This window comes from Dermacentor variabilis, chromosome 2 (assembly GCF_050947875.1).
Source record: "Dermacentor variabilis isolate Ectoservices chromosome 2, ASM5094787v1, whole genome shotgun sequence".
Classification (NCBI taxonomy): domain Eukaryota; kingdom Metazoa; phylum Arthropoda; class Arachnida; order Ixodida; family Ixodidae; genus Dermacentor; species Dermacentor variabilis.
The window spans coordinates 81,065,812-81,092,792 of record NC_134569.1 but is presented as its reverse complement, the minus strand read 5'-3'; the positions used below and the strand labels follow the sequence as shown (position 1 = coordinate 81,092,792).

Sequence of the window (26,981 nt, the reverse complement as noted above, 5' to 3'; positions counted from 1 at the left end):
TTTCTGCCTGACGGTTCCTTGTAAAAGAAACAAAAGAACTGAGTATACCGAGGTGTGAGAGAAGTTACTTTTACTCACCCGATTCCCCAATAATGCAGAACAATCGCTTCGAAGTGGACACATGTGTGTTAAAGGGACACATAAAAATACTTTGTAAGATTTAAACTCATAAAATATATTTAAATGGTGTTTTTGTTTAATTTGACGTAGGAGGTTGAATAATGGAAAAGAAAAAGAAGTATAAGCTTCCAGTTCATGAATTTCGCTGGAGAGCCCCAGCAACGAAACGTTAGTGTGGTGTCACCAATTTCAAAGTATCTATTCTTATTGGGGCCCTCATTCTGCTGTAGCAATATCTTGCGAATCTTCCGAAGTGTCGAACGTTAGGTTCGTCTTCCGCAACTTAGGACGGCAAGCCGCCATTAACTTTCATGCATACAAATGACTGAATACCGGCAATAAGTGGTGTTGAAGTCTGCACCCCAGCGACGATTCCCTCTGAGTGACAAACACAAACCTAGAAGGTGGTCCTTTTGAGGTCTGTATATGCCGGAAGTGACCGCGGATCCGAAAACACGTCGTGGCTGCCATATTTTGCTTAAGCGTCATTTGCGTAAGCACAATGAGAATAGAGAACTACAATGCATTGGACGTTTTCCTAGTCGGGGCCGCATTAGTACTTTGAAAGATGCCACCGCATGAATTTATCCGGTCCATTAATATCAAGTAAAAAAAGATAAAAGAAACAAGGAACAGCGTGCTTCCTGAACAAGACAAAGATTATACGGAAAGCTTTTCACGAAATAGCACTGACTCAGTTTACTAAGCTATAAACGCAAACACTATTGTATTTTCTTTTTCAAGGAGCAAGTTGATGAGAACGCTTCCGCACCAACTATTTAAGGTGTTAAGTGCTTAGGAAAGATTGTGAGTTGTATCCTCAGATATACACAAATAAAAGATATTGTTATATATAAATATACTTAGATCGGCCGTCACAGTTGCTTTTGGTGGGGCGTTCTTTCGCCGATCAAAAGGCTTCATAACAGAAACCCAACCACAGCCAACGCATTTCCTTAGAAGTCGGGAAAAAACTTCCATGTGATTCAGTTGAGGTTCCACGTTAAAACAATTGTATAGTTAGTACAAATTGTCATAAGTGCTCCACAGCAGCGCCCCTAAGCCTACATCAACGTTTACTGTACATGTGAAATAAAAACAATTATTTCCTATTTTACTTAAGGTCACCGATATGACAAAAAAATTGGGCCCGTCTGGCATTTTAGCCTGGGAATTTGCACCCAAAACGAGAATCATACTCCTAGACCAACGGGCCGTTACGCTGCGCCAGCTCTCAATATAATGATGAAAGTTATCTACGAGGGACATTCCGAAAGTAAATATCGTCCTTTTTTTTAAAGAGAAGATGGTACACCGGGTGAGACAAACAATCGACATAACAATGCACGCCCGCTGCTGGTTCAACGACGGAAGGAGCGTCAGGGGAGGAGGAATGACGCATGCGCAGACCGCCGAAGAAGAGAGAGTAGCAGCGGACCGGCGTGCCCGAGGTTATTCTAGTACAAATCACGATGCCAGACAGACGTTTGCTGACAATCGCCAATGGAAGTGTGTGCTGTTATCCGGTATGAAAGGACACGTGGGACTATAGTGTATCTGTCATCCACGAGCGCCTACAGACTGTGTATGGTGAAGAGGTTGTGCCTTAGGTCACAGGGCACCGAGTTTTACCAGAGTGGTTTCTTCAAGCTAATTGCGCTCTACGACAATTGTCTCGACGTCAGTGGCGATTATGTGAAAAAATATTACAAGGTGTATAGTTCACAATGCCATGGTGTATTTGCTTGGCAATATAGTTTGCATGTGAAACTAAATGATGAAACTTACTTTCGGTACGTCCCTCGTACATCTGCAACAAGTGCACAAAAGGCTACGCGAGAGGGGATTAGTGAGCTAAGCCAACGCCATCTAGAAAAAAATGGCTAAGCACGCAAGTTTTCTGTGTTACCGCGAATTTGTGACACAGGCAGCTATATATATACCGGCCAGATTGCCAAAGTTTTCTTTTGCGCATACTTTTTTCTTTATGTGCGTGTGCGTGGAGGTGAGCAATACTGAAAGTCGAGCTAGGGTATCTCATTACGAGTGTGTTAGGAATACTATCGTCCAGTGTTGCGTAACACTCGGCAAGTTTCATGTAAAGTTGTGCGACTTAGGAAGTTTCCAGAGCAGTGATTTCAAGTGTCTTCGGCTGATGGTGCGACAAGTAAGGCGCCATAAGCGAGTCATGGCACTCCCTAAAGAGGCCTGCCTCAGGCTGGTAAAAATGCACCGTGAGGGATTTGGATTTTGTTTTATGTGTTGTCAGTCAAAGAAAAGTTGAACGCTGAAGATAGAATGAATGGTGATGGATTTAACCATTCACTCGAATAATGTTAGATATTACCCTATTGGAGTAAGACGTATGACTGCACTGTGCTCTGTGGAGGCAAACCAGGCACAACGAAGTGTCGATCTGCAACATTGATGTGTAAAAACAGGGAGAAAAATAGCATGCAACCTTACGCCTTCTCAAGTGTCGCGGAATGAAACGCAATTTAAGCTTAAATTTAAACTGCGAAGTCGGGAACACAAGCCGCGTGAATCAAATTCATGTTGTAGCATCTGTATTGCAAGCCTCGTTTTAACACATGAAATACACGATGAACTTGTATTCGCTGCTAACGCATTTGCTATCATGCCAAATGGTGCTTAAGTAGTTGCTGTCACTGGTCGGACATTGGTGTAAAGCGTGTTGTGTCTAACCTCAACTCATTCTACTTTTCCTGGATGCGATTTCTCTCCCATGAGCCGCGGGGGCACTTATTTTGCTTAATTGTGCTGTCTATATTCTAGCAGTTAATTGTCCAATTACAATACACAGCCAAGGTTTAAGGCCACGCTAGGGTTGCCTTACAAAGCAAAGCAAATACCACAAATGATTTTTGAAGTGCGGTCAATAAAACAACTGAAGAGCATCTCGTTTCACGTACGGTTGCGTAATGACCTGACGAAATACAGTTTCTTTGGTGCGGATCATCGCTTCCAGACGACCTCACCATTCTGCGTACCAACATCATAGCCTATTAAACATAGCAGCAACCGCATGGCAGGATGTTTGTATGGTCGACTGCCAAAGAAAACGTACCCCAACCTATGGCGTAAATAACAGAAGCAATTGAAAACGTTTCATGTAACATACTGCTCTTAACAGCGCAAAATGTAGACGAGAGACGAGACAAGAAGACACCACAAGCGCCGACTTTCACCACCGTTTATTTTGAAAGAAGCACGGCTTCTTATACCATTGCCCACACGTGTCACCGTCACGTGATCGCACATCATGTGAAACATGCACTTTTTCTTTTTTGCACTCAAGATAGTGGTTGCACGTGCAAAAGCTCAAGTTCTTTTTTGTCAGTAACAAGGACGGCGTGCTAACGCATCGGTCACGAAGTCTGGTAATCTCGGCTGCCTCAATTATCTCCCGGGCCAGCTGGTCATTGTGTTTCTTCAGCACTTCACAGCGTCTGAATTCTGCGGCGCAAGCTTTTGAGGGGCAATCCCTGACATGGATGCCTAGATTCCTGTTAGCCTGCTCGACACTCAGTTTATGTTCCTTTAGTCACTCATTTGTTCATCTCGAAGTTCGCCCTATATACCTTTTTCCACATTTCAAAGGTATTGAATACACCACGGCTTCTGTGCACTCCACAAAATGATTCTGGTGATTTATGGTGCACCCTTGCTGGTTTATCGGCTCTTCAGCATTGACGTAGTAACATAGTTTCGCGTTGACTATGACGAAAAAAAAAAAAAGACGAAGAAACTGAAAATATACTTTCCAACAGCGACTTCCCGCAACCACATTCCTTACGACTCAGCGCGACAGTCCCGCGGCCCTCACTGAACCTTCACGCTGTACCCCTGTTTCGAGAGGCACGTCTAATGACAGAGCATGCAAAAGCTTGACCCACCCCCTTCTGTCGTACCTCAGGAAAAGCGACGATGCCGAGGTGCACGACAGTTCTCAGCGCTCTCTTCATGAGCGAGGCGGCTGGAGCAAAGCTTGCAGGTGATGCGTGTCTTCTTCTTGTTTGCTTGACGCCCAGATTTCGGGCATGTACGAGTTCGCTCCGAGCGGGATAAAAAATGCGCATACCAGAGTGGTCCGTCTGTCGGCCCGCGCTTGGGGCGGGAATAAGAATCTTTACTCGACCGAATCGGGGGCCAAGGTTGGGCGCGAGAAAAAAAAATTTCTTGAAACGCGGTGACGTATTAAACGCAGTTCGCATGAAGTGTAGTGCATGCGCGTCTGGGGAAAGAATTATGGGGCATTCGTTACATAGGCAGGGGGGGGGGGGGGGGGGGCTCGCGTGTCGGGCGCGGCTGCCCGCTGAGCGATGATGCGGGAAGCTGCTTCGCATGCAAAAATTATCGAGTGTTTCGCGGCGTCACATTGAGTGCGGGTGCCGTGCGCTAACCTGTTACAATAAATGTCGCTGCAAAAGAGCACCGTAACGCAGAACATCGGAATATTACTGTTAAAGACTAAGCTGGCTGTCTTAGCAATTGTTACACAGAAAAAGTTGCTTGACGCGTAATTCTTCAATTTTCTTTTGCCCAACTCTTGTTCACATGTGCACATTGCCCAGCATGTTGACGAGCCTGCGATCTTCGCAGGAAAACAAGACTCGCTTCAGCCGTTAAGAATGCCCTGAACAGTGAGCTTCGAACTATTACTCTTCAAACAGCGGCTATAACGGCTGTATCGCCACCCCTTGGCATGAAAGTATGGATTTACCAACCACAGTAAATATGTTCTGTTTCAGGGGACACGAAGCAGAAAGCGAAAAAGTGTTCTGTTTATTTTTGCAAAACATCCCATAGACGGCTTACCGTTTGAACATCTAAAAGAATCTAATTCTGTGCCCATAACACCAAGGATTATATCATGCACTGTCCAAGTTAGCTGCATTTACAGACATAAGGTGCGAAAGGATGGACGAACGAAACAGGAAGTTCATAACACAGAGTCTGTATGGTACACATAAAGCCCTTTTTGGTGACATATACTGTATCTTCATCATCGTTCATTCGCGCCTTTTATCACAGGTGCTATATCAACCTGCTCAAGTTTCCATCTTAGCTGCAATTCGCACTGTAATGCAAACTCGTGATATCGCACTATGACGTTGTGCTAAGGCGCTTGTTAAACTCTCTACGTGTCTGTGAGACTCCTTTCACCCTCGCACGATAGCCTTTCATTGAGCAGTTTGAGAAATTACTGTATTAACAAGGCGTGACCGATTAATTTTATAGACATGCTCTTTTAAAACGTTAGGGAGTTCATGAAAGACGTCTTTCAATTCAATCTGTAAATAAGCACACGTCGATTGAAAGAAGCTCTCCAGCAGTTAGTTTCGTTCACGTCTGACTAAAACTACGTGGTAAATCGCTATAATGCAAACGAGCGGTCTGTTTTGTTAGTCACAATTTAGTGAGTCAGAATTCTGAGTCAGAAGCCAGGATGCAAAATTTCATAAAATTTTAAGTGGAAGGAAAAGATCAGGCTGTTTTCTTGTTTTATTTCTGTACATATTGGACGTTTCAAGATCAACTGAAATTTCTGGAAAAAGAAGCTTATACTCATTGTTCCGGCAATAAAAAATAATTATCCTGAAAACATGCGCTACTTGTGCAGTAAATGCGAAGACAATGCAATGAACGCCTTGTTCTCTTCTGCGAGAGATTTCTGAACTGACAACTGAAAAAGGTGACCCACTGTTCGAGTCACTCTCGCTGGACACACTCGCATTAGAATCGATCGCGCCTGATTCGACATTCAAATCTTATTGTACGTGGACGAGTTTCCTAACATATTTACTTGTGAGCCTTTTGCGAAGCTTGATATAAACATTTCAAACAAGGACCTGCTTCGTTCCCAAGTGGCAGATGGCAAAGGTATCTGCAGCAAGCCAGAAGGTACAGGTGGCAGCGATTGACTAATTCAAAGGCATGAGTTTGACAATTTCATGTGTTTCGCGGAATCCCAGACGCCACTCCTGGACCAAAACCCAGAGGGCGTCCTGTATTCGGCTACGTTTGAAAGCTACGCTACGTTTTCAAAACGGAGCTGAACGCAAATAATGAAGATACTTGAAAACTGTGTTGCCGTTTTCTTGCCGTGGTCGTCGCTTCTAAAACCTTATGATTGCGCAGTGGAGAATGGCATGCACTATAACTAAGTGGGACCTGAATGGTCTTTTTCTACTTTCCGGGTGGTGAAAGAAAAGTAACGTATTTTTTTCTCAATCTTTCCGGGTTTTTTCCTGGCCCTTACATCTCTAGCCAGAATTAGAGATTTGGAAAGTTTGGATGCGCTTTGTAGACAATCACAAGGAAGAAGACGGGACAGGCGCAGAATCTTCCTTGTGATTGTCTACCAAGCGCATCCAAACTTTCCAAATACAATGAACCAACTTGCCCAACAACGCATCCTGCTAGAATCAGAGATGCACCATTCACAGCGACAGTTGTTGCATTTAGACCAACAGAACCCACAGTCTGTTAATACCATCTGGCACTGCAACAAAGTTGCAAAAGAACGAAAAGACAAAACTTGCATATAGCGGAAGGCAAATTTCTCAGCCTTTCTTTATGTACTGAAGCCGGCTGATCAACTCAAAGAGAAGTTAGTAGCGATCTGTGACGATAAAGCCAGAAAGTGCAGGTGAGGGGGCAAACAAATTGATGACTGTTCTACGTGCACCCTCGAGACCAGGATGAGACTGAAATATTTAAAAATGAAATCTCAGAAAGAACAGAGGTGGGGGGGGGCATAAATCGTAACGGGGCACACTAGCCCTCACGCAAGATGATTGATTGATTGATTGATTGATTGATTGATTGATTGATTCATTGATTGATTGATTGATTGATTGATTGATTGATTGGTAGTAGCTGTTAGGGCCGCAGTATCCGGACGTTTCAATTTAATTCACCTCATCAGGAATGTTTAGCAGGCACTCAGTTTTTCGTGCATAAATTCTTGCGACTCGGCTCGTTTATGAACGTGACCACCGTGGCCGGCAATCAAACCCCCGACCTCCCACTGAACTGCGCAAGGCCATGACCGCTCAGCCGTACAGGAATGCAACACATCGTTATGGATCTCGGAGAGGGAGAGCTCTTGGAACAACGCTCAGAACAAAGTTGAAGGAGAATGAGCGAAAAGTTCTGAGACTGGGAGTCTCGTAATGGGCGAGGCTGTTGGCTGCCTCCCGCTCTCGAGGCATTTGGCGTATGTGGGCTAGGTGCGCTGCTCTTCTTCCTTGGCAGGTCTCGAGGAGGAACTGCGTCTCGGTCGTGTGGCCAAGGCCTCCTCTCCTCCTCGATGCTCCTCCCAGCCGAGAGGTTTTAAAAGCCATGTTCTTCAAGTGTGCCGTGTTTAGTTCCTATTTTCATATTTGGCTCGCGGTGCGGTTTTCGGCGCGCACTCAAGACTGGCGACAACGTGCTGACATCGTCCCGCTCCGGAGGATACCTTTCGAGGACGCGGCAGGTGGGTTAGTGCGAAGCGATGCTACCTAGACGTCGTGTTTGCATGTTATGTCAGAAGCTTCCCCGCTTACCTGAAAAAGCGTCGGTTACGAGTGCGATCCCCGAAGGAAGTGAAGGTGACGTTTTCTATTACCTAATGTTTTCGTTTACGTGTTGTGCAAGACGGATACCGCTAGCGTAGATTGGTGATAGTTCGAAAATGCATTCCTAATTGACAGAAGCGAAACCTGTTCTACAGCAGTAGGAATATTAATTGCAAGTCACAGATACGGAGCAGTTGGAAGACGACAGCGTAGCTGTGGAATATACAATCATCAGGTGGGTTTACATGAAAGACAGATAATGTCTAATCGTTTTAGAAGCTTTGCCTTCTAAATATTTCTCCTTGTGTGCTACTGTTGCAGCATGATTTGAACGAGTGTATAGGGATTGTGAAACGACACTTTTCAATTTTATTTGCTCCAGAAAGAAACCTAATTCCCTAAGTTTGATCTACCCGATATTGGATTTAAGTTAGCCAACGCTAATATTCCAGCTTACATGGCTCGTAGCAATAACAAGGTCTCTACGGTTTAGACGAAGGCACAGCTTTCAATGATAACTAAAAGTTTTGCACCATGCCTGTAGACCGGACGAGCGAGGGGATGCCTGCTCTAATCACTCTAAATGGAACAAACGGGTGCTTAGGGACATTTCGAATTATTCATGCGAGGCGCGAGCATTGAAGAGACAGGTTTTTTGCAAAACGGCACCCGCATTATTCTTTAGGAGTCTGAAAATATATCGGTTTGTAAGCTATGAGCCTACAGCAGCGATGAAAGCAGTGGACGTTTCGAGAGATATGTCACTGCTGACTGATCGCTCTTGACTGTCGATTCCGCTAGCCGCTTCCAATATCAATTTTTGCGGTGAAAGCTTTGTAGTAACCCCGACAAATCGAATAACTCTTGTCAAACAGTGGCGCTTACGGAGCACTGACCGAAAACTCGCACTCCCTTCTTGAAACGGTTCGGGGATAAATTTGCTCCTTGCCGCGAGCAGACAAGCGGCTGCGACGTAATCTTGACAGGCATCGGCCGGGGAACTCCCGTACTATGGTCCAGTGATTTTCTTCACGCTTGGAAGGTCGCGACAAACCACTTTCTCGAGATGTGGGGACGTGAACAACAATCCAGTGGGCGGGTTTCCTCGTTTCCAAGAGCCTAACTTTTTGATTGTATCTTGGAAAAGGGAATTAATTAGAAGAGAAACGCAAAATCACTGTTTTTGGAGAGAAAACGAAAGCTCGTTGTTTTTCCTGACGGTAACGTATTCTACTGCGACAACTTAGAAATGTTCCCACGGTGCTTTAGGGGATCTCATACTGAGTTTACGAAATGCACCCTCGTCTTTTAGATAACACAATAGCGATAATGCGAAAAAAACACTATTTTAGCCCTTAACCAACCTATGCCTCACAACTAGCGAGTCTGCGATGTATGTATGTGCGTATGTATGTATGTATGTATGTATGTATGTGCGTATGTATGTATGTATGTATGTATGTATGTATGTATGTATGTATGTATGTATGTATGTATGTATGTATGTATGTATGTATGTATGTATGTATGTATGTATGTATGTGTGTGTGTATGTATGTATGTGTGTGTGTATGTATGTATGTGCGTATGTATGTGCGTATGTATGTATGTATGTATGTATGTATGTATGTATGTATGTATGTATGTATGTATGTATGTATGTATGTATGTATGTATGTATGTATGTATGTATGTTAATACGGCAATATTAAAACAAGTTGCACCTGTCCAGCACATTGACACATCACTGACACATAGTTGGATGATGGCCAGTGAACTACCATGTTTTGTGTGAACTGACTAATATAAATGCACAATTATTTTAAACCTAGAAGCTAACTAGGGCACACGTCCATAGGCTTACAAGTTTTCATAAGAAGAGGATGGCTTGAAGAGATCAAGATAATGGAGCACAACAACCACTTAAATACCAAGCTTGCACGTCCTTGTCACCAAATGCCCTACCAAGTAGGCTGCCGCCCTAAAGGTGTCGGGAAAATGAGGTCTGCAGTAGCGTATTTGCAGGGCCATAACGCGCACTTCTTGTAAAATAAAAGGCGCGTTCAAATTTGCATCTGCGTTACAATCGTAACTAATTCAACTCACAACCAAAGTTAAACCGAACCTTACTAAATAGAAAAAGAAAAAAGAGGAAAAGCTCAATGCGAGGTAGCTAGCCACACTGCCACCGAATGAGCCGTCTGAAGACAGCGACGCTCGGCCACATCGTTAGGTGGGTCCATGGCGCGTGGATCGACCTGCCGCTGACGATGGTTGCGCGAGCCTCCAGAAGTGTAGCATTTCTAATGCATTAAATGTAACTGAAGATAACTTTCTGTGGTCGGTAGACAGTGAAAAGGAGGGGTCACTGGACTCCGATAGCCACTAGCCGCTAAGATTCAGCTGTGTGCGTGTCTGTGTGCGTTTGTATGTTCCATAATATTGTTTCAACATGGTACGCGTCGACTCAGGTTTCCTTACTCTATGCGCGCGGTAGAATAGGCACCAAGTTATTTTGCTGGATATTTGGGCAGTAATATAACTACGCGTTACAATCGGTGGCGCGGTAGAATTGTGGAAATACGGTATTCGTCTATCAGTGTGGGCTCACCTTTCCCATCCTTAATGGAGAAACAAAACTTTGCGAAACATAGCCGCAGCTGGTTGGATAAAATCGCGTTTTCAATGCATGTTGGAATGGTGGTGTATTATTAATCATTAATAAATGATAAGCATAAATGAACACTAAAAACAATCACGTACAGCTCCCATAGTCACAAAAACTCACCGCACCTCTTCCATTACGAATCTGTTCGCTGTACTGGAATGAATAGCGACAACAGAGCCCTTCTTACTAGTATGCACATACAATAATGTACTGCCGTTTAAGAAGTCACAACATAGAAATTGAACAGACGAAGTGAATCCTCATTTCTTTATATATATATACAAAGGTAACGCGTAAAGATTCTATAAACAGAAAAGGATTATGTTCAGTCCCATAATATACGAATAATGCAGCGGGTAAGGGAGACAGGCCAAGAAACAGGAAAACGTCGCAATAAACAAAACGTGAAGAAGTTACAGAAAAAGGCGTTGACTTCCGACAAAATTTTTATTCTTGAAGGCAGTTCACCTTAAGAAAAAAAAAATAGGTGAGAAAAATAAAGAAGCGGACGCCCACGCGGGGGGGGGGGGGGGGTGGACCCGCTGGAATGGTATGATTTACACAGGAACGACATTTCCTTTGGACGCAGTAAAATATATGAAAAATTTACGCATGCGTCGCCACACTTATCGATCCTGAAGCCTTACGATATCAAATATTCACGTTCATTACCTGCCGAGGTGACTGAGTGGTCATGGCGTTCTGTCATTAAGCGCAAGCTCGCTGGTGAGATTGCCAGCCGAGGTGGTCACTTTCCGATGGGGCAAATCGCAATAATGCTGGTGCAGATTGTATTTATGTGCATGCGCGTTAAAGAACCCCAGCTGGTCATAATTTACACCTGAGCTCCCCACTATACAACATCTCTGGTAGGCCCAGTTTCTTTTTTAGTATTGAGCCCAATAACTAACTAACTAAATAAATAAATAAATAAAACAATCAATGAAATAATGTTCGTTTTGGTCATTTGATACAATGGATCACTGTTTAAGCAGTCTTTCATAGCCACGTTCAGTGCAATGCCAGGGCAGGTGGCTATCTCTTGCTTGCTTACAGACGTTATTGAGTGTTCACGTATGCGGTCCTTCTAGTCCTGCGCATTGCGTCGTTTGCATGTTCAATCATAGATCATCCCGCCCAAATACGTATGCTTCTACGGAATAAAATTATAGGGGTGATTGAGGTGGCAGAAGAGAGGTGAGGGCCACGCCGTTGTGGTCACCCTCATCACCGCCCCTAGTCTTGGCAGCAACGCTTGCGCGGCCCGTGCGGGTGGAAGGTTAGAAGGTTTTAATTGAAGCGAGCAACCGGCGCTGGATTGGGCGGCGGAAATTCAGTGGCGACTTGGAGAAATGCTAGAGAAATCTGTCAGACTTTACGTCGCACCTGTTTGAACTCCCGGATCCATGATTTAAGCCGGGTTAAGCACATTGCAGAGTGTTGTTCAGGCGTTCACTCGACACCTGTCTTGCCCCTTTTCGAGGAATGAAGGGCGACTGACGGTGGTCCAGAGCAGACCACCACTGTCAGTTGTACTAATATATCATAAGAAGCCAACAAACATTGACACCAAGCACAACATAGGGAAAGTTACTTCTACTTACTTACTAAGTGAATTAAAGAAATAAATTAATGGAACTGAAAGTGGATTGGTAGAGCATCGCACGAGTAATGCCAAGACGTGGGATTGTTCCCCATCTGCGGGAAGCTGTTCTTTCATCCACTTTCATTTCCATTATTTACTACTTCTTGAATTCATTTAGTAAGTACAAGTAATTTCCCCTATGTTGTCCTCGGTGTCAATGTTTGTTGGCTTCATACGACATGTTTAATAAATACCGGACCCCTCGGTTAACACCCTTTCTTCTCGTTTATATATATATATATATATATATATATATATATATATATATATATATATATATATATATATATGTATGTGTATGTGTATATATTCAGTCACACTTCATTCAGTCTTTTTTAGTTTGACACTCCTAATGCTAACGCACTAAAACGATGGCACTACGAAACCAAATGGACGGTCCGCTCATTCGGCTCTACAAATGAGCCGGCAGCATTCTGCCTTTCGGTGCTGGCGTGAGCGTATATAGTGTGTACGCACACTAGTGTTCCTGTTCAGTTGCCGTAAGAAACCAAGTTCGGGTCGGTAGGTTAAAAAGGGAGGAAGACATAGCAGTCTAGTTCGCATGCAGGCACGCGAGATGAATGTGGGCCAGAAGGGTCTGCATGGGGCGTCGACTGCTCTGAGCAGCTCGCCAACCACTCTTACAATTTTGCTGATCCGTCGGAGGCAGAAACGTAAGCAACACTGTCCTGCATGGCATCGTGGCTTCTGCTGTCGTGTAAATCGATTTCGTTCATGACATCTTGTTGTTGCTCACATGTTGACGTCTCTTGATTAGACTGGAATAAATTTTACTGCAATATTTAGGGTGCAATAAATTCATACTGCGGTTGCTGATGTGGATAGGGTGTAAACGACTATGTCTTGGGAAGATTGAGTGGCGTCCTCCCGCCAGCGACAGCATGCTGGGACACCGCGTGAAAGTTAACGGCAAAGAAAGAGAAATGAATCTCGGCACACCTGTAACCATGTCGTTCGTTGGGACGCTGTAATAGCGACGAGCGTTCGCTCACTGGATGAGGGCATTCTTTACAGCGAATCTACTAGTGCGACTACAGATGCGCCCGAAAACGTTACGTGCGTGCTTTCAAGGTGTCGTCAAAGAACCAGGGCCCGTATTCACAAGAAGTTCTTGCGCTAAAAGTGTTCCTGTCAGTCAATAGGGATGTAGGACATATTAGTGAAGGCGATCAGCCAGTGAAAAACAGCACTTACGAACGAAATGCTTTGTGAATTTGGCCCCAGATTATTCACCAAGCTTATAGCTAATGAAAATATTAAAACGTTAGGGGTGGCTAGCGCAGGTAAATTGTGAATATTGGGGATTGATAAGAAGCTAAATAGAAATTGCTAAGCGTTTGTTTACTGTAGAATAGTAAGCTGTTGGGCTAGCTGGGTCCGATACACCTCGTTTACTGCCTCTTTGAAGTCGTCGAATGAAACCCATACAAGGGTCTCCCCTGCCCTGGGAGAACAAGAAGCTGCAGCAGTTTTATTTCTATAAAGAACGAAAGCCATGTTATGCGAGATGCGTACCGATAGTTGAGAGTGGGTAAGTAACGCGGTGTTTAGGTTCTTGGTCCTTTGTTCTTAACGCGAGTCATGTCTTATGGAGATGACGACGTCTTTAATTGTATGATCGCAATCATGTTGGTGTGCTTTGTAGTGCTGCGGTGTCACCAACCTTTCAAGTCTAGGAGAATGAGATACTAAGCGTCATCGCATCCTTGTAAATATTCAGGGCCCGTCTTGTCATATAGAAATGGATATGGCGCCCTGTCACCAGAACCTTCCTATCAGGGCGTCTTGGTTTAGATTCATCATCATAAAAAACAATCCCAAACCACGATAATCGAAACAAGCTGAAACGAGACCAAACCAAGCAAATCAAACAAGCACGAGTGAGAGCTGACGCGAGAGGGTTCGGCTGAGTCTACATACGAGTACGCATTGAGCGATCGGGCGGGTTCGCATGACACCAGTTACCAAAGCGCACGTCACTGAACGGGCTGTCTCATTCGTCTCCGCTGTTCGCGTCCTTTCATCTCTCGCTCCGCATTCCCTTTCATCTTTCGCTGTGCTCGTTCACTCGGTTACGCTTTCGAAGCCGACGCTCGCCGCAGGAACAGGCGCCTAAGAGCGGAGCTCGAAAGTAGTACCTAAGTATTTAGTTCATGGAATAATCTTCAATGGTAGACTTAAATGTGGATCCATTAACAAAGCTGACGACAGAGGTGGAAGATTCCATTCTTTGGTTTTATTCGGAATAAAGAAATCAGACGACCAATTAAAGGGACAAAAATGGACGTCAACATTATTGTGGTTGTTAGTACCACATGGCACATAAGTCGTCTAAGAAGTTCATTTTTCAGGTGTGTAATTACGAAATGTGTTGTGAAACAAAGGTAACTGGACATTTTCCCGCGTAAAGAAAGTTTTTTTTTTTTGCTTGCAAAACCACCATTCGAGGGTCACGCACGCCGTAGTGGGAGACTTCGGATCACTTTGGACCACCTGGGTTTTTAACATGCATACAATGCATGGTATGCGGGCGTTTATGCATTTTGCCCCCGTCGAAATGGGGCCGCCGTGGCCGGAATCTGATCCCGCGACCTCGTGCTTAGCAGCGCAACCACTAAGCAGCGCAAACACTAAGCCACAACGATGGATGAAGAGAGGTTGGGAAGCTGCAAAGTCAGTTTCATTATTACAAACGCGAAAAAAATTTCACTGACGATTACGGTACTCCCTAATGCGAATTTCGAGCACGGCTGTTTAGGTGTTTTGAATCCTCGATATATTAATGCAAATAATTTGATTCTGAAGCACATGGTGCTCTCGGCGGTGGCGCTGAGTCTCTGCTCGGGCAGCTCGTTTAGCTGCAGCGGTAGACTAAGCATTCCCCCCGTTTGCGTCGCTCATTGTTCACAAAAGAAAGCCGAATTGACTGTAGCGCTGCAAGCCACCGGAATTAATGCCTGAACCACACTTCCGTTTCGAGTTTAGGCGTGCGCGTTTTGAACGCTAGCTGACACGCGTTGTGCCGGCTGCGCTCATCGGCGCGGCATTTTCTTGCTTCCACTGCTCAACAGTGCGCGGTCTTGGTGGGAAATTGTTTTACTTGGTAAAAATGACTGCGAACGATCTTTATAAACCTCCATCAAATATGTTCCACGTGCAATTTCATAACGTAGACGCAAAGCGCCTTGTGAAATGAGGAAATGTTTATTTTGCTCTATATAAACGTTCGTTCCGGGTTTATGCCGCATTCATCCAACATTGTGGCACCAGGTAAGCAGTAGTAGTTCCCGTACGAGGCTCCACTGGACGACGTTAGCTTAAAAAAGTAAATTACAAGCATGTGTCATTTTCGTATTCACACCTTATAGGAATAATGCGTGTAGAGGCGAAACGTGCAAGAGGGGTGAATGGGCGGCACTGCAAGCAAAAGCAATTCGCATTACATGAACGGCATGGAATATACCCGACTCATGCCATACAATATTGTACATGACATATGGTGAAAACATCGATTTCCAAGCATTTCCCTATTCCCGAGCCTTATTTCCTGCAATTTAAGAGCACAAATACACGGGTGACTGCGCATTTCCAAAAGAGCGTTGCTTCAACCGATGACATAGTACGCTACGTATACACAGAGGAGGCCACAACATGCACCGGCTCTAAACCAGACCAAGCTAGGCGCTCGCAGGATTCCTTCTACTCCCACTCAAGACAAATAAGTGGCTGCAAAGCCTGTTTTCAGTCGTTCGGAAGTCAGAATTGTCGAGTTACAAGTTCCTGGTGTTTGAGCTCCCTGGCGTTATCTTTCTCGCGTTCTGCCGGCGCAAGCAACCCACTCCCCTGTGATCACTCGTCGCGCTTTCGACGAGCCTGAGTACCGAAAGACGGTATATGTTGTTGCGGGGCCATAGAAAGCGTCACAAGCTTGTCCCACTAGGATACAGTGTACGCCAGACAAACTTTGTCACCACGGCCGAACTGGTTTTCGCTGCGTCACGACAGGTGCCGCGAGCGTGCCTCAAAATTTTCCCAAAATGTTACGAAACTAATATAACGCTTGGGGTCAGAGAAAGCGTCACGAACTTGTCCAAGTAAGATTCAGTACGCGCGAAAAGACTGCGCAACACGACCGAGCTGTTTTTCTCTAACTGCGCCACAACGCCAGGTGCGGATAGCGTGCCTCGAAAGTACCCCAAAAAGTAATGAACTACAATAATGCTCGGGGTCACAGAAAGCGTCACAAACCTTTCCCAGTAAGAATCAGTAGACGCGAAACTGCGTCACACGGCAGAGCTGCTTTTCGCTAACTGGGTCACAATGCGAGTCGCGGCGAGCGTGCCTAAAGTCTCCCGAAAAGTAACGGAATTATTTACATTAATGCTCTGGGTCAGAGAAAGCATCACGAACTTGTCCCAGTAAGGTTCTGTACACGCGAAACTAACTGCGTCACAGGGCCAAACTGCTTTGCGCTAACTGCGTAAACGCCAGGCGCGGAGAGGGCGCTCAAAGACTAACGAAATTAGAATAATGTAGGATTCACAGAAAGCGCCGCAAACATCTCCCAGTACGAGTCATTAACACAAATCAACTGCCCCAGGACGGCTGAGCTGTTTTTCGCTAACTGCGTCGCAAGTCTAGGGTTCCGTGCCGTAAGCCTAATTGCTTGAAAGGCGTCGCAGACTGTTAAACAAACTTTCTCACCTTGCCGTAGTCCAATAGTGCAGTGGCGCCGTGTCGAAGTACAGAAAGAATGCGAAAATACGCCCAGAGCCCAACAAACCAGGCTAAAATCCCGTCCCCCTCCCCCCCCCCCCCAAAAAAAAACAAGAGAAACAGGCCGACGGGTCGTCGAACAAACCAACGCTCACATGCGCAACCAGCCTCGCTCGTTTCAGCGGCGTGTCTGACGAATGACGCATGCATCTGGCGCGTCACTAGCCTGCCAAGGTATGCGTAAACTGGTAGCGAAGCTTACATAGAAGCCCACATGTCGAGAAAATGGGGCCAGTTGTAACTGTCGCCATTTAAGTATTGTGGGGACATCCATATGGGACAACTAACCACAAGCGAAAAAAAAAAGTTACGTCTCAAACGGAAATGGCAGTGACGTCAAGAGCTTCCGCTACCTGGCGCGAATGTTTGAATTTCTTTAGCGTCCGGCATTAGGGCCGCTATGACAGCAGTTATTTTTCTTTTGAGGCTGATCGAGGCACGCTCCCGACTCACCTCGGCTGAAACGCCAGCGTGTCCTTTAGCAATTAGGAGTGGCTTACGTCTTAATGTTGACGTAATTATGGTGTTATCGACGGCTATTGCACCAGTAGCTTCCTTAGGATGGTGAGCGAAGAGGATGGAAATAAATGACACTGCCAAAGAGCTTTCAAAATAAATGTCACTTTTATTCGTCTTGAATGATGCAACCAATATATAACTGACCGAACAAAACATGTTTCAGCGATGAAAAGTACTATGGCCAGCACACAGTCGTAAGGCATAGCAACATATCCAAATCCTTTTCAGAAAATCATTCGTAATTCCTTGTGGCACCATGTATTCATATCGAACAATTATGAGACAGCATTGCCCCACATTATAATTGAGAGAACATCCCACTTACTAACTTTGCTGCCCGTCCGACACTCAGAGTCTGTGCTCACACCTTTCGCCTGCAATGCAGTGCGCTCGGTCACGCAAAATTTGAAGTGAAGCGTATGCCACACTTTTGAAGTGTGGCGTACGCCCCCCCCCCCCCCCCCCTCATCTAGTCGCACTTCAATCGTGCACCACTGACTGATATCCATTGCGATAGGTTTTCGCAGGCTTTTCGTTCCAAGCTTCGCGACCTATTTAGACGGACCTTGGGCCTGTTACTAGGTAACGCAAGAAAAGCAAGTCGCGAAGTTTGACTTAATTAATGCGCAGATATATTCTTTTGTCGGGAAAGAATAAAACAATGTCTGGTAACTTCATTTCACATTCTCTTTTTTTTTGATGGTCGTGGCAGCAAACGGTCGGCAATAATACTATCGTGACATAATTCCTGTTGGCAGTTTTCGCCGAGTGTCCCCTCTTGTTGAATTTCTTTCTCTATGAAGAAAGCGTGAACATGAGAACGCGTGGCTGGCGCGGAGCGCTTTCTCTAGCGGCGGCGGCGCCGCAGGCAAACTAAGGCATGCGCAGTGGGTCTCAAGCCCACGGCAGCGCTTTGTTTCCGCGCTGGCCACATGCCTGGCCTTGCTGGCACCTCGCTTTCGTCCTCACCCTTTTCTATTGCCATGCGCTATTTCGTTTTCCGCCTCCTGGTTGCTCTGCACGCTCCTCTCCGCTTTCCTCCTCGCGTCTTTCCTCCTCCCCCTCCTCCCAAGCGGCGCTCCGCGTTCGCTTTCATCTTTCGCTGTGCCCGTTAGACCGGTTACGCCGACGCTCGCCCCAGGAACGGGCGCCTTAAGGCCGCCCCACATTCAGCGTTTTCCCGGCGTTTTCTGGCGTTTTGTCACCCGGCGTCGCTCGGCGTCGACGCTGAGGCTGGCGCCAAGCCAAAACGTCGTGCTCAAGGGACACCAGATCTCGCCGCCACCGTCGGAAGCGGCTCGACAGCGCCGACCAATCAGCGCGTGGCAGGGCGTGGCCGCGCTGCTGGCAACTCTTGCAAGAAACTTCCGCAGATTCGCAGTTCGCGCCGCCATTGCTGTTTGTTTGGTTGCTTCAATCATGCTACCGGCGAACATCGATAACGAGCTTCTTATAGCCATTGTAGAAGCAAGGCCGATATTGTGGCAGACCAAACAAAAGGAACACAAGAATCGTGTTAAAAAAAACGTTTTGTGGATTGAAGTCGCCGCCATCGTCCTGCCGGGTGTACCAAATGAGAAGCAGGAGCTTCTTTTTTAGCAGCAAAAGCTGCTGCCTTCTTTCCATGATGTGGCGTATGGCGTCTAGCAATAAAAAGCACCTACTTCCCCCTCTATCATAGAATAAAGAACCCTCGATGCTCAGCTTCGCACGCCAACGCGCCGACCGCTCGTGATGTTCACGCCGATATTGCTGCCAGTTTTCTGAAGCTTAGCCTTGTGTAATTTTTCTACACAGCCCTGAATATTTTATTTAGCGTAAAACTATGCAAAAGGCATAAGTATTGCATTGAAGAATACTTATGACAGCTCTTTTCATTGATATTACACAATTAGCTTAGGAGGTATCTGGTAAAATAAATCTGGTCACATTGTGCGACGCTGCGCTGGCGCTGGTCCGCGTGCCGCTCGTGTGGCTGGACGCCCTCTCTGGCGCCGTTCATGCGACCACGCCTGGAGACGCAACGCCAAAAAACGCCGGTAGAAACGCTGAATGTGGGGCGGCCTTTAGAGCTGTGTCCCAAAAGCATTTCTTTAGATACCCATGTAAAATGCTGAAGCCGGCATCTGCATGTACAGTAGCGTGCAATAAGAGCCGCAACGTGGTGCACGTGCTGAAAAGAGCCTCAAGACTGAACGGCGGCACCTACGCATACGTAAACTTGGGGTACTAAATACCAGTAATTGTAAGAGTGTTTATTCCTCCAGTTATTCGTACGTTGGCGCCGCCGTACGGTCATGGTGTCCTTTTGAACATGGACAACTTGTTGCAGCTCATATTGCACGCGACTGTACGTGGGGAAAGTAGCAGGCTTCCCATGTACCCTGCTACAAAGAGCGTTCTTCTTAGAGTAAATATAGAAGTGCAGCTGTAACATTGCGTGGTACGCTGGCATGCTGATGCTGTATGCTGAATTTTATGTTCAACTCGCGGTATTCTAAACGTGCCTCAGTGATGCGTTTCACCAGTTGTGACGACGCATTGGTGCAGATCAAAGCATCGCAAATTTTTCTTGAAAGCTGACGGGGTAATGTGACTAAACCACTTCCATACACGAAAACATTGACGAGTAGCGCAAAAAAGATGGGCCAAGAAAGACACAAGTACACAGGACGGGCGCAAAAGAAGTCCTACTCGCCAAGCTTTTCAGCTATAAACCAACTGACCCAAACAAAAGTTTCATTGCACTACCCCACAGTTCGGCACGCATCTGACTTGATATACAGGATGAATACCTGACGTTATAACTTGTGAGATAACTTGAAAAAGATTAAAGGCAATGCGGAAGTTAAATGTAGAAGGAGTCTTAGGACGATGTGGCTTGTTTTGAAGGCAATGTCTTTTTTTTATTATTATATAGTATTTAGGAGATGTTGTCGCCTTTAATTGGCGCCTGCTACACCTTTTCACATAAGGATTTAAAAAGAAGAATAAATCCTAACAAAAATAGTGAAATTATAACAACACAAATTCCGGTAGCATAAGTGCACTAATGCCGCACGATAACTGAAGGACAACTCCAAATCACGAGAACACAAAGTCCAGTCCCGCAAGTAGACTAAGAAAAAGTCAACTAAGAAACACAGCAACACAAAATCCAGCCACATATGTGCACTAAAGTAAACACATAGTTCGGTCCCTTAGCTAGACTGAAATAAGTGCACATGAGAATTATCACTGATTACATTCTCACGAAGTTACAGAAGAACCAGACATCGGATTGGCCAAAGTCGGGTAAAAGAATAAGATAGAATGCGCTTATCCCATTCAAACACTCTACTCAGTACTTTCCGAGATCTTCTTTGGCGACTTCACACGGATTTGAAGTACGTAGGATCCGGGGATTTGTCTGACCTTTTGGTCAAGAAACGACCCTTTGCTTCTGCAGCGTCGCAGCGAGCCGCAAAAGATATCAAAATTTAGCTCTCAACGAGACAAGAAGTGGTACTTGTCGCAAAGTAGGTGAAATAATGGTGCGGCATAATTAGCGCCAATATAATAGGAAAGTGGTCGCCTTGCATAATAGACTGCACTATCTCCGTGATCAGCGCACCTGGCCTTTTGTCGGCGCGAAAGAAGACAAAACGTCGACGCAAGGGCGCGTAAAAAGATGTAAAGGAAAAACTTGACATAGTAACATAATGGAAAGTCCGAAAAAACTGTAAGGTGCGACAGTGAAACGAAGAAAATAATGTAAATAATGCGCAAACGTATCATGCAATTCTGCAACATCGCATCATGTTTAATGCACCCCACCCCTCCCCCCAATTTCAGTGCATATAAATGTATATACCATCTACAGTACGTCGGCCTTCTCTTCGTTCGTGTCGACTTTCGTCAGCATGTCTATTTCCCTACTGAATAAGATTATCGCTATGTATAAAAATATTTTAAAAATTATTTGCCATAGGAATCTATAGAAGTATGGGCCTTATGCAAGAGTCTATAAGCTTGAGAGTTAATCAGCACAATGGAAATTAAGTTTTGCAATATTTGGAAACCGTTATTGCACAGTGGAAAATTTCTAGTACCAGTGCTAAGGAGCTACGATTTGTATGTGCATTGTTGAACTTTCGCTGCTGCATGAATGACATGTTTCATTTCAGTCGCTCATCAATAACAGTAAATGATTTCACTAATTAATTGAAATGTTGACCTCGCATGAAAAAAATATATCGAGCACGCTGAGATATAGAACATATGTAGCGCTACAGTATACTGCACATAATTTTTCTATTGCTAACATTATGGACACCTGTTCAGAATCTTAGTTCAGAAAGCGGCACCGGAAAAAGATATTACATGGTTCTTAATGAAATTAATTGGCTCCCTGAATCCCGAAGGACATTTATGCCTAATGTAAGCAAATATTTAGTCTGTAATTAGGCATTCGTGTTGATTGCCTTTTCCCGGACATCTTAGCAAGGAATACCCCTCTCACAGTGGCCTTTCCTGCTTGATTATCCTTATTGCACAAAGTAAAATATCGCAAAGCAGTGCGAATGTGGATCAGTAAAGCCTCGGACGAAGACCGAACCTATATTGCATCTAGGACTTTTCATTACCAAGATCTCAGCACAGTGATGCGAATCCGTTTTCCATATCAATGAATTCACGAAGATATCCACGAAACCAGCGAGCACTTCAGTCGAGACATAACCCCTCACAACATGGAGGGTCGATCAGCGAATCCGTTGGATTATTCAATCGACACACTGCGCGGCATGCTTTCTTATTTCCCATTACTAATTCAATGCAGACCAGAGAGGACGCTAAAGTACGGATCTCACAGTCAGGAGAAGGCAAAGCACATTGGCCGCCCTTGAAAAGCGGCCTTCATTTCAGTCATTCTAATCTTTCCTTGCCCAAGAAATAAAGAATAAAGTGTTCATATAGTTTAGGAAAATTAGTAGGCCTCATGCTAGTGTTCGTAGATGCGATGTCGACGGAAGCAAGCATGTGCGCTTGATATCGCTCTTTTATTCTGTTGCGTCTGCACGCAATAAGAGCTTGCTATGTGCACATCTCTATGCTCCTATACGTGTGCGCACTAATCCACAGGGACACAGAAATCGGCCGGCTATTCCTGGCTCCGCATCGGAAGGAAAATTGGTAAGCGAGGCTCTGATGGAGCTTCGTTCTCTTGCTTTCGCAGTTACGGGATGCTTCGAGCGAGGAGTCGCCGACAGCACGTGGTGCTGTCCCTGCTGATCCTCGCCTTAGTGGCGGGAAACGTACACGGCTGGGCCACGCTGAAGAAGATTCTGATGGCGCGATTACTTAGCGGGCCTCGAGTGATTGCCGTACCTATTCCCGTGCCCACGGGTCACCACCACCCACCTCCGAGGCCACCGCCGCACTATCACCACCACCACTTGCCGCCGCCACCACCGCCGCCAGCCCCACCAATGCTCCCAGTAGCCTTGCCGTAAGTGCTGGAGACCATGAGCATAAAATTTATTTATTGCCACAAGGTTCACCCAAACCATGACGGGAAGTAAGTTTGTTAAACGTGCTGAAATGTCCAAATTGTAAAACCAAAAAATCAGATCAGTATGCGCAGTAAGGCTGCGCTAAAGTGCTAGCTGACATTTCTAACGGCAAGGTGTCAGTGAACAAGTAAGCACTGCCCTTAAGACGCCAATACTTTACAGAAAATGTTGAACACACACCGAAAAGTTAGGCAGCACATAGCGCTCGAATGACACTACGTGTGCTGATAATTTATCCCAAGTGCAAGTAGGGATACGATTATCGAGTGTGCGCGGACTGGTGGAAAATGACCGTGTGCTAACGGCTCGGTTAAAAGGTACCGCTGTTGTAACACTTTCTATAGAACTATGATTTCAAGATTACAGCACATATATAACCGCATGATAGAAAAACATATCACAGATAAAGACATCGTGATATCTCACCATTCATCTTTATTATTATTTTGAAGTCATGACACCAGAAGACGTAGCGGTCATTGAGAATTATTGTTAAATTCGTCTCTTCAGTGTTAGGACAGTTAAGAGGAAGAGTTCTGCAAAAACCTCCCCAAAGTATCACCGACAGAGGTTTAACATTTAGCAAGAAGTACAATTTGTCTGAGGTTTAAATTTCTCCTTATTTGCAGAAATGATTGTGGTTTCCCTGATTAGCGTAATACGTATCCCCACAAGAACAGTGTCAAGAAAGTCAAAATCAATGACAATAGGGGCTATTGAAAGTGTGCCGGGATTCATTACGCCTAACAGTGAAAATGCTATGAACAGATTTCTTTTTTTCTTCGTTACATTACAGCATTCACCATTACCACTACCCACCGACGAACGTATGGGACACGCCCATTCCCAAGTCTCCAGGCGTCACCGAAATCACCGATCTCTCCCACCTGCACGCCCTGTTCGACGCACCCGCAGAGCCACCGGCAAAGCTGTCCCAAGAGCACGCGAGCGGTGTCGACCTCGTAGACTTCAGTGCTGCCGCCGAAGCCTTAGCTTCGGCCAGTGCCGACAAGTCTTCCAAGGCGTCGTCGACTCAGAGTTTGCCGACATATTCGGAGCGCGTGGCGACCAAGCGTCCGACCTATAACCCTTACAGAAGCACGGCCTACTACTCGGCTGAGACTCCCAACAAGTACTACACTTCCTCCGCTTCTTCTCCTTACGCGAGCAAGTCCTACGCGACCATTGACTACGATAGTTACGCTACCAAAGCGCTGTCCAAATCTACTCGTCAGCCTTACGGACCGAGATACCTGGATGAGGCCGACTTCCCTGCTAACATGGCCGCGTTGAGACAATTCATGAAGGACCATCACATAAAGTCCCTAGAGCCCACGTGGAGTCGACAACCAACGTCTTACGCTCAGACAGAGTCCTCAAAGTGGCCCTCCGTGGAGGCTTCGTCAGTGAGTAAACCAGCAGCCGACTACACCGCATCTCCACACAGGGGCTACGGCTGGATGCCGTACCCGACGCATTCCTACAACAAAGCCTATCCTACGCATTCGTACGACAAAATGTATCCAACGCATTATTATGACAAGTCATATCCTACGCTTTCCTACGACAAATCATATCCTACACACTCGTATGAGAGAGCCTATCCTACGCACTCTAACGATAAAGCAGACCCTACGCATTCCTACGAGAAAGCCTATCCTACGCATTCCTACGGCAAGAAAGGGGAGGACAAAAACAGCGCGACAAAACAGTACGAATCCACCGACCCTTTCGACTGGGCTCAGTACGTTGCTTCGGCGTACAAAGCCGCGAGCGAGAAGGCATCGAGCCAGTCTTCTGCTGCGGCTAGGTACGACGCGGCGTCTCAGAGCAGTGACAATTACGCAGAGACCTCGTCGACGACCACAACTGAGTCATCGCTGGGGTCTCCGAAATATCAAGGAAATGAGAAGCAAGAAAGTTCTTCTACGTTGGCGTCGGTGACTTCGACGACTTCGAAGACTCCACCCGAGCTACAAGCGCCAGACCCTCCTGCAACTACAACTTTGTCTTCGGGAAGCCCGAGATCAATTAAGAAAAATTAATGTATACCAAAAGACTATGGAAGGAGTGAAATGAGTAAAGAATAATGCTACCGCGAAGCAGCCACGATGTGTCCAGGTGCAGTTCGAAAGAATTTACTGTTTGGAATGTCTTCTTTGATGAAGGGCTCAGACTGCGCCGATGGAAGAGTGCGGGGTTCGTTTGTGACTTTCAGGGACCATGCGCAATTACTGACGGGTCAGATACGCGCCGACGAGTGCATGGTGTGAAGGCACAGGTTGCAAATATTGCGACTTTAAAGTCTCACAGTACGTCTGAATGAACCAAAGCCGCGAGCGGCAGCTCCTTTGTTATTTTATAAACCATTATATTTTATGACGCGTAAGTTATACCCGTATGTCTTCTCAATAGAAGTTTCAAGACTATGTTCGTGCACACTGTTATTTCGCAGCTGGCCCGACGCATATTTTGTTTTTCTTATGGGTGCTGTGTCTTTTTTTCTTTATTTGAGCGTTTTCCATGCGCCGCTTTGACACTTGAACACAGTAATTTAGGCTCTCCTGCAAGCACATCTGTAATATAAACGCTCCAAGAAACCACGCATTTACATTGTGATCGAACCACACACGCTTTAGAAAATTTTGCCCATTCCGTTTTGTTATCTCCAAAATAGGGTGCGTAAGTCAAAGTGTATCAACCTGCGTAACAGACACACTCGTGCAATACCACGAAATATTGGAACAAAAAATAATAAAAACATGTATTTAAATGTTACCTGGTACTAGGTCCAATGTGCCCATCCAAAAAATATGACGAATGTTGTCTTCCCCGGAAACGGGCAACAGAATGTCGGCCTATGCGGTCGCAACATCAGAAGCCAGCCAAGTCGCTGTTCAACTTCTTACGTTCGAGAGGCCTGTTAAACTTCGGTACTTCCAGGCGTTCCCCACTTTCTCCTTTTCTTTTTTTTTCATGCATTTACTTTCTTGCTTCCTTATTCTTTCCGTTCTCCTTTCACCATTTTCCACTAGCGTAGGGCAGCTAACCAGATGCTTCTCTTCAGCTATACCTCCGTGCCCTTCCCATATCATTTATCTCTCTCCCTCTCTCATCTTGGCAGTGTCTAGCCGTACCCGTTGTCATATGTAGGGACCTCTTGCATACTTGCCAGAACGTTTCATACGACTCCAGTCAGCGCAAAACACTTTAAAGAGTAATAGATCGCAGAAGCAATACGTGGGATGGGCGTGTGTTGTAGTTTGAAGCAGGAAACACCGAAGGCAAAGGGGTCAGGCCTTCGTCTCTTACTTTTTTCGCTTCCTTACCGTATTGTCTGCTGTTGTCTTGGATATACAATACAAATAAGAGGTGAAGTTCAGTTGGTAGAGCACGTATGCTTGGCCCCTCTCTGTTTGATCCTGCCCTTTCAGCTCCAGGCCACACATCGTTCAGCACAGCTTCTTGCGCAATATCTTCGCAGCCAGGTCACAGCCATTAGACGAGTGTATGCGCGGTGCATAGGTGTGCAATGACTCGTGCGGACGTATACCTATTTTTTGTTATCGCCCAAGCACCTTTTTGAACCAGTCCAAGTTCTGTAATCACGCGGTATAAATTAATGATCTGTTTATCATTATTTCTTTCCAGGATTCGTTTTTATATCAATTTCGTCTCAATAAACACTCGTGTGTCGTGCGGAAGGTGCTGTGCTGTCTTTATTTCAAGCGAGATATGCTGGAATGTTCTCTCTGTCGAAGAGGTAAAATCTAGGGCCAGTCCCTAAGCAAATAATTGCATTCGTTGGTTCAAATTTCGAACCAATGGATGCCTTTGATCAGTGACGATACTTGAAAAGGGACGCGAAATAAAACATGTAGTGGAAGGTATGCTTAGTACACAAAAAAAGAAACAAAAGAAGAACTAACGAGCGGAATCAACAAGCTACCCTGGTGTAGCTTTTTTCTGCAACCCCTCCATCTGTACTGTAAGATGGGAAAATAAATTGAAATTGAAATTGAAATTGAAAACATGAAACGAGTTACTTCTATACAGGTACCACACGGCTTCACACAATTTCAGAAATATTGGAA

The 26,981-nt window shown here is 45.5% G+C and overlaps 1 protein-coding gene across 1 annotated transcript; it reads left to right on the top strand.

Moving 5' to 3' along the window:
- The first annotated feature begins 7,387 nt into the window (after positions 1–7,387).
- On the top strand, positions 7,388–26,585 carry LOC142572157 (uncharacterized). The gene is made up of 3 exons (XM_075681068.1): positions 7,388–7,624; positions 22,551–22,823; positions 23,684–26,585. Exons 2-3 carry the CDS (start codon positions 22,558–22,560, stop codon positions 24,930–24,932), a joined length of 1,515 nt encoding a protein of 504 aa, XP_075537183.1. The 5' UTR covers positions 7,388–7,624; positions 22,551–22,557; the 3' UTR covers positions 24,933–26,585.
- The last annotated feature ends 396 nt before the right edge of the window (positions 26,586–26,981 follow it).